Source organism: Pagrus major, chromosome 3 (assembly GCF_040436345.1).
Source record: "Pagrus major chromosome 3, Pma_NU_1.0".
NCBI classification, from domain to species: Eukaryota; Metazoa; Chordata; class Actinopteri; order Spariformes; family Sparidae; genus Pagrus; species Pagrus major.
Genome location: NC_133217.1, coordinates 5009352 through 5023327, shown reverse-complemented (window position 1 = coordinate 5023327; position 13976 = coordinate 5009352). Strand labels below are relative to the sequence as shown.

The 13976-nt window shown below is 42.4% G+C and overlaps 1 protein-coding gene across 1 annotated transcript in view; it reads right to left on the bottom strand.

Moving 5' to 3' along the window:
- Positions 1-13688, bottom strand: part of tshz1 (teashirt zinc finger homeobox 1) — a 30259-nt gene extending 16571 nt beyond the window's left edge. The window contains exons 1-2 of the mRNA XM_073462862.1: positions 13649-13688; positions 12860-13466 (exon numbers count right to left, since the gene is read on the bottom strand). Coding sequence (XP_073318963.1) covers positions 12860-12899 — 40 coding nt within the window. The 5' untranslated portion in view covers positions 12900-13466; positions 13649-13688. The remainder of the gene's footprint in view (positions 1-12859; positions 13467-13648) is intronic.
- Positions 13689-13976: the final 288 nt, after the last annotated feature.

Sequence of the window (13976 nt, the reverse complement as noted above, 5' to 3'; positions counted from 1 at the left end):
AACACACAATAGTGCCTCACTCAGTCCTGTCTAGCTCTCTGGCCCCGGTCATGTAGACACTCAGCTCCTCCATACATAATAGATCCCAAATATCAAGAGGAGGGGTGCAACATTTTCACCCGCTCAGGATTGTGCCATCAGCGCTGCTTCCACAGTAGCTCCACTGTCTGGCACGGCGAGGCTAAAAATGTCCGACTGTAGTTTTAAAATAGTTTTTACGGCTTCTTTTCAGACAGGCTTTTCCAGTCATGTGGGTAATTTTCTGTCCCAGGGAGAGAACTTATAACACTTTAGCACAACTTCTTAAGATTTTAGATGCTCTAAACTTTTAATTGAATGTCATATCTTGTCTTTATGCTCAAAGAGCATCCTGGATTGATATAAAGATGTAGCTTCAGAATACCTTGTAATACTCTGTATGAAATTCATCAAACCCAAGGCAGATTGCTATAAAATGATGGGAGACGCAACTGTTCAGATACAATTCAGCATCAATGCACAACAACCCAATCACCAGAATAAATATCGGTAGTGTACACTTCTACAAACCTCGTAAAAAATGATTAAACTTTACATTTATGTTGCAACTTTACGTTTCTTTAGGTCCAATTTTCAATTTTATGTTTTGACAAGGCTGTGCTTGCGCTAGGTCACATTTAGGCACAAAAACCACTTGGTTAAGGTTCGGAAAACATTGTGTTTTGGCTTAAAATACCTGTTTTGGTTGCCATAAACATGGCTGAAAATTGTGCCGTCAATGAAAGGTTAATATGGTACTAACCAACATATGACACGCACAAATTTAAACACAGCAGTTGTTTGCAGAAATGTTAACTGCCGACAATTTTTTCTGGAATCTGGGCTGTGCACAAAAGTCCTTCGGGAAACTTGGAATTTAGAGTATTCTGGCCAATGAAGGAGTCAGTGTAACGAGGTAATTGACTGAACTCTATAAACATGATGTTAATCAGTGCAAGCCATTCTGATCCTTGATCTTCTTTGGTTTGACCAGGTTTAATTAACCAGTCCTGACGTGCATTCTCCCTCTAAGCACAAAAAGAAATTGAATGAAGAATGTTCTGGATATTGTCTGATTCTTCTTATGAAATAAAAGTAACCGGATGAATTAATACGTTTGTTGATTATGCCGTTGTCAGCCCAAACCTGCTCTCACACTGTGGACTCACAAACACTGAAGCTACAGCTCCTGTTTCTCACACTGATAATATGAGAAGTGCAAGGCTGCACACATTTTGTTTGATATAAGAATGACAGAATACATGTTGACATGTAACCTAAACTTCATCCTTGCTTTATCTGATGGAAATGAATTTATCTGACCTCAATCATCTTGGATATGTTATGCTGATGTTTTGCTGTATTGTGAAAACAAACTGAACATATTTGGGTTTTGGGATTGTTTTTCTGACACAACATATCTGATGGCATCACAGTGGGCTGGGAAAACTGAGATTGCCATTTTTCACTATTTGGAACATTTTATAGACTGACGTTTACTATAATATACATGAGCATAATTGGCAAATTTTTGGATTATTTTAACATTCTTAAATGATATATAAAGAGGCATTTTTAGCAATCATGTATAGTATGTTTTTGGGAAATATAAAGTATATTTTTACTCAATGGTTGCTGTCCAGTCAGAGCGAAATACTGCTACTGAGACATCACTTCAGACTTTGGGCATAAATTTCTCTGGGCTTCTTTTCTATTTCCTAAAATCTGACAGCAGTCACTGTTAAACCACAGAAGTTTCAGAGCAAGGCTCTAACTATGACGCAAGAAAGGAAATGAATGAAGTGACAATCTGAGAAGATGGAGAGGAAAAACAGATTAGTTAAGAGAAAAAAGTATGTCACACTCACCTAGAAATGACTCATACATACTGGGAATGGGTCCATTCTTGGACTTTGAATGTAAGGCCAGACAGATTCTAAATATATTGGAATACGTTATCAGCAAGATGGCAGATATATTACGCAGACCTTCACAAAGGGGAATAGCAAGCCAAAGTATAAGGTAAGGTAGGAGGTGGGAGTAAATTCTACTAAATGGACATAAATGGACCAGTAAGACAGAATCCAGAAACCTTTTATTGAGGGTGTTTTTCAGGAGGACGCCACAATCATCCACAACACAAATAAGCACAAAATGTGAACTGTTTTGGATGGAGAGATAATTTTTTTGGGTCCAGAAACATGGTCCAGAACACATGATGCTACGTGATGATTACTTGAATTAGTAGTTAAAGTGAAATTTCATTAGAGCGTTGGCGAAAAAAAGGGGTCCAACTCAGGACATACTGGAGAATTATACTAGAGAACTAACAGTATTATGTAGCTCAAAATTCTAGTTAATTACAGTACTTGAGTAAATGTACTTATTGTATCAAGTCGATGCAGACTATGATACAAACATTATTCAATATCAAAATGTTTTCAGGGTAGTTAATTTGATGCAGTGGCAGTCCTGTCATGGTGTACCAGCAGAGAGGCAGATGGACCAGAGATAGACAAGTAAACAGGCCGACAGTTGGGTCAACAGACAGACTTAGACACAAACAGAGACAGGTGATCACAAACAGATGCTCAGGTGGACAGCGAGTTAGACAGTCAGACAGAGCTGGTGTGTGCTGTGTGAGGGGCTGAGTGACGAAAGGAGACATTTGGGTGTACCAGCGGTCTCCCGCTGTTCTCGCGGAGACAGACGACTTAGAGGGACGGAGCTGAGCTTATACCCCCCCCGTGATTGTCACTGTCTGAGACAACACAGCGGCTCAGGGAAGATTTGGGAGGAAATTTTTTGGAGGGGGGAAGCATGTGTTGCTGAATGGACTGGCATCCCGAGACATTATATCCTCTTTCAGATGCCCATCAAGCCGACGACTGTTAAGTGATTACTTTGTGTAACCCCGAGCGAAATGTGGACAATGGGTTCCTTTTGAATAAAAGGCCCAAAAGAAAACTGAACAACAAAATATGCTTTGATTCTCCTCGTGTGCGACGTGTTTTATGGATCTCTTAATGGGAATGGCTCTTGGAAAGTACATGACTGTCATGTGTTTGGACTTCTAAGGAGATGGCACAAAACTGAACTGCCCTTTTCAGATATTTTACAACTCAGAAGTGTGACTGCAGGACGTCGCTTAAATCAGACTATTTGGAAAAAAAAGAGGTTCTTGAAATATGAGAACAAGGCCTGTGGGCCTGAAAGGGTACGATGCTCTCCTTTACAGACGTCAAGTTCATGTTCTTGTAACCAGTTCACTGACTCTTGAGCATCCGGTGAGAGAGCGATAGAGAGACGGGGAGGAAGATGAAAGAAAATATGAGCAGGGTAGAGGAGTATTGAGTCAGTAAGATAGAGATTGATGACAGATAGGAAGATGAGAAAAGGCTTACAGGGAGGGAGAGAGAAAGAGGGGGCCGGTAATCCCAAAAAAAAACGAGGAGAGAGAGAGATGGAGTAGGCTGAGATAAAGATGAAGAGGTGAGGGGAGGAAAGAGAGATGGCACTACACCAGGCTGCAGCATGACCTTCCCCAGTGTCCGCTCTCAAGGACAAAGTGTCATCTGTTAACTGTATCCGTTCCCAGATGGCTTATCTGCAGTAAACTAGTGTCCAAAAAAATGATATTCATTGCCTCTCAACTCACCTTATCAGTTAAATAAACACTCCTTTGGGGATAGAAATTTCCGCCCCCTGACTTTTGTCCACTTGCATTGACTGCGGGTTGGATGTGCTGAGGCCAGCTTTTATCAGTCTCCATGTAATAAAAACAAGTGCCTTTCTTCTCATAATACACAGTACCGGTTGCTGCTCTGAATACAGTCCAACCAAAGCAAGGTAAAACTTTACCACAAGCTGCTGCTTCGTTTGCATACGTTTAATTAATGTAAATGTTCTCCTGATGTTTACAAGCGGATTATATTCAAAACACCACAGTATACAGTTATCATGTGTATACGTATTGGAGCACAAACTCACTTATTCTATTTGCAAGCCTCCAGCATTTTCTGGGATGCTTTATGGTTCGGCGTGAAGAATCGATGCAACTCTCCGTCACAAAGTTTTAATTTTCCTGTTCTGAACTTTAAATGGAATTTCTGCTGAGACGCAACATTGAGCTAGAAAGCACTGCAGTAGTTAGTGCCTTGAAGTCACTCTTATTTCTCTTCACCAGACAGTTTCTACAATTGTTTCAAGGCTTCCTGCAAATCTTAAGTATTGTTATGATGTCAGCATTCCCTTTTGAGATCATTAGGAACTTTGTGATTCGTTCAGTTTAATATTGAACAGTAAATGGAAAGTTGACATGGCGTAACTATTCCGATACCTAAACTCAGGGTGTGTGTCTTTACTCCAGAACTGTGTTTACCATGCTGCGTGGAGTTCAAGGGGATCATTTTATGTAAGGTAACATGAGGCCAGAGAATTGCTGACACGAGGAAACTGTTAATGTGGATCTGTAACATTTGGTCGATACCTGATCTGCTTAATTAGGTCAGTATAGGCCCCGATATGGATTGAATGGGTAAATCCGTAGCTAAAACATTATGTGTACGTTTATTTCAGGGCCTATAAAGTTATCATAGGGTGACCAGTGGCTGGATTTATGGGACGACTTAGATACACTTTCAGCCAGACAGCTCAAAGTCACACCCCTTCTGGTTCACCAACATGGGACCTTATTTCAGAAAAAAATATTTATTCTGTTTCAATTCAACTCAAGAACGTCACAGTTTGTCAAACCGCTGAAATATAAAACTGTGAAAATAAGTAATTAGAAAGCATACGCAACCAACAGTCGCGTAAGTGTCGTTGTCAGTTCTGTATATTAGCTAGATCACAAAACTGATTTACCCTCCATTCACATAACTGCATTTGACAATATGGACATATTAATTGTGATTTTCACATTGTTTAATCCACTTTCTGTGCCGAGGTGACGGCCATGTTGGTGTTGGGGACACATATTGAATAAGACAATGTAGTTCACTGCAAAAAAATAAGTATTTTACTATCTTTATGTCAAACTGCAACATTTTTGAATTAATTTTTTTTCTTTTAATTTGACATATCTGTAATTCATGACACAATTTAAATGGGATCAAAAATGTATTTGTCTCACCCCATTGACGACTGTTTGTTAATTGTGTTTATATTAAACTGTTCTTTGTTCTGTGAACAAGTTCAAGGACTAAACTTTTACAATCAACAAAGAAATATGTGTTTATTTTTGTGCCTGCATGTTTACTTGGCTCTCGGGATAGAACAGATCTACCTGGCAACAGCAAAGCCAGTGTCTGTGTTGGTGTGCGTGTCTGCAGTACAGCACAGCCACATATAATCAGCGGCTAATAACAACACAGTGGGAGTCGCTGCCCCACCGTAAATCAATGGGCAAAATAATTGCTAATATACTGGTTATCGATTTGCGTGCCCGCCATGCACTCGTTTTCTGGGGCGACCGTGGCTAAGCGCTAAAGCAGTGACAAGGGTAAAGTGTTATTTCTCAAAAAGGCACGTCGACGGACAGCTGGGCAGGAAGAAATGACTACAGGGCCTCAGCAGTAATTCTTAATTGACACCTGTCAGAGCTATGGCAGCAGTCACAGCTGCTGCAGGAGAACATCTACCCAAGTCCTGTTCATCTGTCACTTTTAATACCTTTTCTTCACAGCCCCTCTTCCTCTCCCTCTGTTGTCTCCTTCCCCTCACCCACCCTCTCTTTGCCCAGATGTTCAAGGCCGGTTAGTAGGAGCAACACAACTTCAGGGACGGGTTGAACAGGGCCTCAGAAGGCAGCTCACTCACCTTAGTGCTGTTTTTTAATGTTAGCTCTGCGGATCAAAGGTGGTTTTTCGGTCTTGGCTTTACTGAATGAGCTCTTGACTCAAGTATCAGCGATATAAGGGAGCAAGAGATTCAATAAATAGGAGCACTGGGAGTAATTTAAACTTCACTGTGCTTGCTTTGGTGCCCATGTATCTCCAAGCCTTGTCTCTGGCATGATCACCGTGATTACTGCAACAAGCGCCGCCTCAGTGGCAATTTCTGATACATCAAGTGTAGCACTGAAGAAAAAAACGGATGCTGAGTAATTTCTGAGGTCACCCAAGCAAAACATGGAAACAAATATCTGAATCAGCGCAGAGTCTCTTAAGCTTTGGGCAAATTCGATCACAGTGGCGGCGTCTGTCTGGTCAACAGTGCATCAATCATGCAAGGACACACACAGTACCTACAGATACAATGATGTAACATTACACTGGAATTGGTAACTAAAAACATAAAGTGCATTTATGCTTTATGACACAGATATACAAGACTGCTGTACGCCAAAGCAGAAAAATATGAGAAAGCAACAAAACACACTCCAGACTGGAGGCGGTGGAGACAGGAGCTCCCCTGAGTACACACTGACCTCTGAGTGTACTCTGGACCTCCCGTCTGCTTGCCTTAAATCATGACTTGCCATTTTTCCTCTTTCTTTCCTGCATCGTTCTTTCCATTCACTGCACTCAGCCTAATTCCCTTTGTCTTTCTTAGTCCGATTCTTAAACCGCCAGATATTATTTGGAGAAACTGTCAGTGCAACGTGTGTGTGTGAGGAAGCAAAATGCAGCTGGCCCACTTTGGGTGTCTGATTGCCCATAATTCTTTGCAGTTTAAATAAAGTCCAAACAAATAGTGTGGATATTCCAAAGTGTGCAATTTCAAGCACTGTTCAGTCCAACAACAGCAAATCTCAGTTTCTCCACATGTGGAAAATAAAGAATTGGTTATGTTAATTCCCCTAAAACGAGCTGCAACAATGAGGCGATTAATTGATGAGCCAATCGTGAGAAAATTAATGGGAAACTGTTTCAATAATTCAACAATCATTTAGTAATTTTTTAAGCAAAACATTTCAGCCTCTCATACATGAGAATTTGACTGCTTCCTTTTTCAAACATGATGGCAATCTAAATATCTTTGGGTTGTGGATTGTCAGATAAATGTCTGGTTTTGTAAAAATATAACAAGTTTTTTTTTTTCTATTTTAGAACATTCCGACAGTAATGATTAATTGAGAAAATAACTATACTGAAAATAATTTTTAGTTAGAACGTTATCCAAAAATCCTGATGGCCAGGATAAAGGCAGTCACATCACGTATGATTTATGATATTCATATATTTGTGTTGGAATACAAGGGTGAATGAGTTTTAAGTGAGTGTTAAGCAATCGATTGAATTCATTTTATAAACCGGTCTCTGATCCCCTTTCACCCAACTGGCTGCTTCAATCAATCAGCAGGAGAAGTTTGCTTCACATCAGCAACTGGTTCCCTAAACCCCTCGAGGACATTCATGTGGATGATTTCATCCTTGTTATTATTCCTGTTATTATTTTACATCCCCACTTTACATTGTGGTTTTCCATGTACAGCAATTTTGAATCGAAGCCAAAGAATACCTCTGTGAATGGAAAACAGACATGCTGAAAAATCAGAGACAATAAATACAAGCAGGATGTATTTAGGACTGAGGATGCGCGTGATTTTCATTCCCGTAAAAAACGACCTTGTTTTCTTTGCTTCTTTGTCAAGGCTGCTCGTGTCTTGCTTGAGTGAAAACCCAGGTTTTCCTGCTTCCTCTGAACCTCATTAAGCTCTGGGATAGTTTTACCTCGCAGCTGCAGTGCTGGATGCCTTTACATGGCGAGCCTAATTCCCACATATTTTCAATTCGCCCCTCTCTTTTCCATAAGAGCAGTCATCGATCTTCATTTGTCACTTAACCTCCACGAAGATGAGGACAGAGAGCGTTAGTTGTGTGAGTGTGCGTATTAGTGTGTGTCTTTGATTTCCTCGAGGCCTACTGGCTCTGACACCACATGCAAATGAAACTGCGGGTGTAGCGGAGTGTGGGATAGCAAATATATCCACTGACTCCTTCAGTCAATGTCACCTGTTAATGACACTTTACATACACTGCCTTATCACACCATCAGAATATTCCACACACACGTACACACACATAAACACACCGACATGCTCTGTTCTCGTCTGCAGACTTTTCACTACAAATAACACCATTTTTTTTTTCCCCTCACAGCGCAGCTTCAACTCCTGACAAATGTCATTAAATACTTTATCAGACACATCCCGATAAAAAACCAACACAAGTTTTCCAGGGTGCTGGCTTCTTAGTTGACAGCTGCCGTGAGCTAAATTTCTGCAGAGGAAACACAATGCAGAGTAACAACAACAAAATGTATTAATGCTGCTCGGCTTAGAACTTTGTTCCTGTTCTGTCAAACAAACCAAAAAGCTGTTACCAGAAAGATCAGAGGGAAAGCATTAAGAAAATCTTCCTCATTCAATGCGAGCCGCATATATTCACATTTCCTTTACCTGCAGTGTACATACTGTCTGTATGTTTACAGTGAGAGCTCGTGTACTGAGCATAATAAGCGTACATACACGTCGCAGGGATGTTTGTGTCCAGCACGGTGTTAGCTTCGCATCTGTCACACTGAGAGCACCTCTGCTGTTGACTTTACACTGGAACAACTGGGGGGGAGCGTATATGAGAAGTGGCTAACACCAAGTTGATTACATCAAGGCAGCTTGCAGACTTGACACCTTGCTGAATTTGTAAGCATTAATCGGTGGGGCCCTGTCACTGATCCGTCAGCTACCTGGATAATTAGGGACCACGACTAACGATGCCGTCGGGAAGAAGCGAAGCTCAACTTCTCCCCCACCCGCCCACCCTCAAGTCATAATTAAGAGACTCCCTTTGCATTGAGGCAGCGATGGCGGCAGTATATCTGTTTAGGAGAGGCGAAGGCAGATGTCAGTGGTGGAGCTCACAAGGCGAGGCACTGTCTGTGCATCCTGTTCAATCAGTGTGCGCCTCATTGTGGCTTCAATCTGGACATGTTGCAGGGTGCTTTAATTAAACGTGCTGAGCTAAGCTATACAGACAGATCATTAAAACGTAGCTCTGAAGTTCGTTTATCGGAGACACCGAATCATACATATTAAAGAAATTAACGGCATCTCTCTCCGTAAAACGAATGCTTGATTTATGTTTAGAGTGCTAAACTTTTTAATTAGTGGCATCAGTGTGTGAGCGGCCAGAGTCAGCCAGTCTCCCTAACGTTTCTATCAGGAGAGCAGAAAAAGGCGAACTAATTACCGTCTTCAGCTATGAAGGAACACATTTCCACACGGTCATGTTTGACAGTATCACAGCATGGCACTTTCTCTCTCTTCATGACCTGCACTAATTCTGTCAGTCCAGAAAACTGCTCTCCCTGCTGTCAGTGGAGATGAGAAACCAGCGCAGGATCAAATGTTTCTAAACTTTAACATCTAAGAGTGAAAGGAAACTGAGCGGATTCCTGATTCTCTGGAACAGTACACGGGTATAAAGATGTTAATCCAGTGAACTTGTATCCCGGTCCATCCCACTAGGAATTGCTCCGCCTCTTCCTCTGTCTCAGCCAGTAAAACTAAATGTTTTTTTTTGTTAGGACAGGTAATAAAAAGAGGATTTTTTTTCTTTCTTGGGGAATAAATTTAACACCAATCACAATGACATGTTGAATGATTAGTTGACAGATTCATTACTTAGAGTGACAGTGTTTGATTTAAGATATTGCGGCTGGCAAACTAAAAGCAAGAGTAGACGTGCAGCAGTGCTATTCATTTTCCAACAGCGATCAAAAGTGTGACCTCAGTATCAAGGCAAATACACAAGTGTATCTTTGTATATCTTCTATATAGTGTCTCACATCCACTAATTAGACTAATTAATGCTTCTCTGGGTTTAATGTGTACAGTTTGTTGCCATTATAAACAGTGATAATGCTGCTGATGCCAACAGTCATCTTTAAACAGCAATACAGCAGCAAAGTCTTTAAAGGTATAAAGTCAAGTCTGTGCTGTTAAAACGTTTATCACAGCACTTCAATTAGAGCTGCAACTGACTGTATAACAAAATGGAATAACTTTATTGTCCAGCCGAAGAAGGAGAATTGTCTCACCCAGGAAAATATAAACACAAACATGTCCACGAGATTAAAAACAAAAACAAAATCCTCACCAACGTGTATAGTTTTTGATTAATCGACTGGAAAATATTGAAAAAATGTGTTTTAAAAGCTTCCACATCCCAAGCCGACATCCTCAAACTGCTTTTATCGTCAGACCACTGGTCCAAAAATGAAAATGTAAATTTTAAACCACGAAGAGCACCAAATCTTGATACATGAGAAGCTAACACCAGAGAATGTTTATAAAAAGGATTTTTTTAAAAACGCTGGTGATGCAACTTCAACACTGTCACAATAACATCAGGTCTATGCTGCCGTAGGTCAACGTGAGTTTAACATATAAAATCGATAACGGAACGAGAAGCAAAACTTGCACGAAATCACAACACCGTTCACGTTTTAACCGCCTCCTGCAATTTTTTATTCTCGTCACAATTATCTGCATTGTTTACCTTCCCTTTACTACTTGAGGTCCTGCGAGAAATACCTCTACACAACTGCACTTCCGTGAGAGACGACAAAAAAAACAACAACCTGAAAATGACGACAAATGACTGCAGCAAAAGTCTCTGCTGCTCAAATTGCACTGCACTGAACTCAACTGCCAAAACTAACAGATGCAGTAATGCGGTTCCAAATGAAAGAACACTGATGTATTGTCACTGGTCATAAACTAGATAGGGTACAGCGCCATTACAGGGTCTAAAATCATCACTGTGACTGATGAAACAGAGCCCATTTGAAATGGCATACAAAGAGCCATTGAAGCCTCTCCCTCTCTCTCTCTCTCTGAGGAGCAACATTTTGTTTTAGTGCAACTCCAAAGTGACAAATCGAGGCAGTGGAAATATCTGCTAATGCATTGTAAAAATAGCCTTGCGTTTATAGGTGCAGGAAGCAGTCGCACACACACACACACACAGACACACATCAGCAGAGGTGTTAAAGTTTGCGGATTGACCATATGTCATGCACTGGAAATAATGCAGAGACAAAGCCTGCCAAGCTTGGATTGACCATTACTGGCTGTGATGTATGCGTCTGTCACAAAAACAGACAATTAAATCAATATTCAAAAGCTGAGCCGGAATGGGGCCACTTCAGAGCTCGGCTGAATGACCAGAAGAGGCTGGAAAAACAGGAAACACTTTTTTTTTTCGCTCTACGCACTCTTTTGGGGATTTCACCACTATTTGTGGCCGACACCATTCATTTTCAGTGTGCAGGCAGTTCTCTTCAAACACATTTCTCTCTATCCATCACTAAAGCCTCGCGTCAATTAGAAATTACAGCCCCACCGAGTTCAAAGTCTTTCTGTCACAACCTTGATTAAGTCTGCTTAACCTCACATTTCCACCGCCTGCTTAACATTCTACAGCTGTTTTATTCGGCTTTGGTCATTACTGCACCAACTTCAAAGGCTCCTCTCCCCACCACCACCACCCGTCATTTTGAAAATGCATGTCAATCACACACATCTCCCAGGGACATCAAATGGATTCGGGCAAATGTGCGATTCTCTCTCGGAACAGTTCACGTCTGGTCAAGTTAACGACAACATGAAGGCGCAAATGTCGAGAGGCAATACGTGGGCCGGCGACTTTCTCTGGAAATGTGGAATTATTTTACTTTTGCTAAAGAACTCTCTCTGGAAAAACACACCAAAAATGCTTGTTAAATTACAGAATCTCACTTAAAACCCCTAAATACTTACATTTACAGCATTAATAGCTTGTTAATCAATAGGTTTGTGGTAGCAGAAAGTTGCTAAACTTGATTTTTTTATGCAATGGCATCAATAATGTAGCGAATTGACACACTTCAAGTCCTCTTTTATCACTCTCGCATTCATGTGTGGTGTTAAATAGACAACCTTCCCTTCTCCAAGAGGTGAACACAGAGGTCAGGTCAAGAGCTTGACCATTACAGGCTCACCCTGCAGTGTTTTTAGGGCTATTTCTGGAGATTCCTCCCTGTGATCTCGCTACGCCCCAGCACCCCTCCTCCCCTGCTCCCTCCCCCCCTCCTGGGGTATTAATCGTGAAGTATTTACCCCGCTTGAGAACTTTTTCTTTCAATTTGTCTTTTCTTTGCTCCTCGGCGGGGGCAAAAAGTTACCCTTTGAGGCAGTCCAGCTGCCGGGGCGCATGCGTGTCTCCATGCTGAATGATTTACTGATGTTTATCAGGAATGAATAGATCAAAGGCAGTCGCATGACAGGCGATCAATCAAGCATCAAATCAAGGATGGCAATCCCAGAGCGGAACACAAGCTGAGGGGAGAGAAAAAATACGCCACTTTTCTTTTTCTTTCCCTTCTTGTCTTACTGGCAACGAACACATCAAACACGTTAGCCTGTAAAAACGAGATAAGATGAGCTTTGTTTGGAGAACTTGGATGTTGGCAACCTGGCGGAGGATCGGCTTTAAAGCGCTGAAACTGAAGTGCAGCTGAGCGCGTTGGTTTCCTGGCATGGCTGCGTAAATGAAACAATGCTGTTGCCAGTCAAACAGTGCCTCAGATGAGCAGGAATCAACTTATTATGGGCTGTCTGGGAAACTGCATGCAGACACGCTGAGTGTGAGTGTGTGTGTGTGTGTGTTACAAGAGGTTATCAGGCCTGTGCTGTATGCGCTGCTGCGTAAACTTGTCTGCGCACTGACTGATTCCTGCCTGTTTATCGGTGACGTTGTGTGTGTGAATGTGCGTGTGAGGAGGAGGGAGGGGAGTGTATAGTGTGTGTGTGTGCGTGTGTGTGTGTGTGGTGGTGGTGAGAGCCGGGGCTTACCTGATGACCGCCGCGGCGCTTGCTGCTTTCTCCTCGGCATGCTGCTGCAAGACTTTCCGCTTGACTTTTCATGCAGAGATCAAAATAGCGGACGAGCTGGAGAGGAAACCGGTGCGACGGGAAGGGGAGGAAATCAGAGTTAAAGTGTGCTAGATCCCTCGCAGGAAGTGGAGAAGTCTTTTTTTAACAATCGATGCAAGTGGAGGTTCAATCTCTGCTGATCATTTCAGAATCGGTATGTCCCGCTGAGAAAATGGAGATTGGAGATCTTTTTTTTTTTTAGGGCTCGTCCGTTAACTTCTGCCGATCGCACAAACTCATCGCAGGCTGGGGTTGCGTGAAAAAACTGGCGGAAAAGCTCCGGATCTCAGTCTACCGAGCTGCCAGAGCCCCTCTCTCCGTCGTTCCCATCAAAATCGCTTTCTCTGCTATTTCATACCTTCTGCTCGCAGCTAAAAGTCCAGAAAACGGAGCTCCTCTTCTTAGGGGAGTCCAAACTGCGATGTAGTGTCTCTGCGTCCGTCCGTCCGTCCCTCCGTCAGTCAGTCAGTCAGCCCGTCCGTCCAGGTGGTGGCCAGCTCCGGTCTCCCAACCTCTCCGCTACGCTCTTGAGGAGGAAATCAAGGGGGGGAAAGAGAGGAAAGAATGACACGTTAGCCGAGCTGGGTGTGTGTCAATCAGTCAAGTGTGTGTGTGTGAGTGTGCGGAGAAAAACCCCGCAGCGATCAGCTCACACCCCGTCTCCCTTAAACGCAAAAAAACACCCCCCCTGTATAATGAAATACTCACATATCCGCTGTCCGTCCGACTGTCAACACGGACACTTGACGAATTCCTCAGAAACTCATCACAAAACACAAGGAGAAAGCAGGCCCGCCCTCTGAGCCGCAGTGTGTCTTCTCTTATTGTTTTATTTATTGTTATTTACTCTAAAAAAAAAAAAAAAGAGCGCAACGAGCGGTCCCTGGGTATCCTCCGCAGTGAAATGTGCGCACATTGGTGATGCGCGGTGCGTTCAGACAGCTCCCACTGATAGACAGACACATCCAGCTGCCTTTCCGGCCTCTCCTTTACTCCACCCCTCCAACAAGCGTCACCCTGACAGTCAAAGCCCACC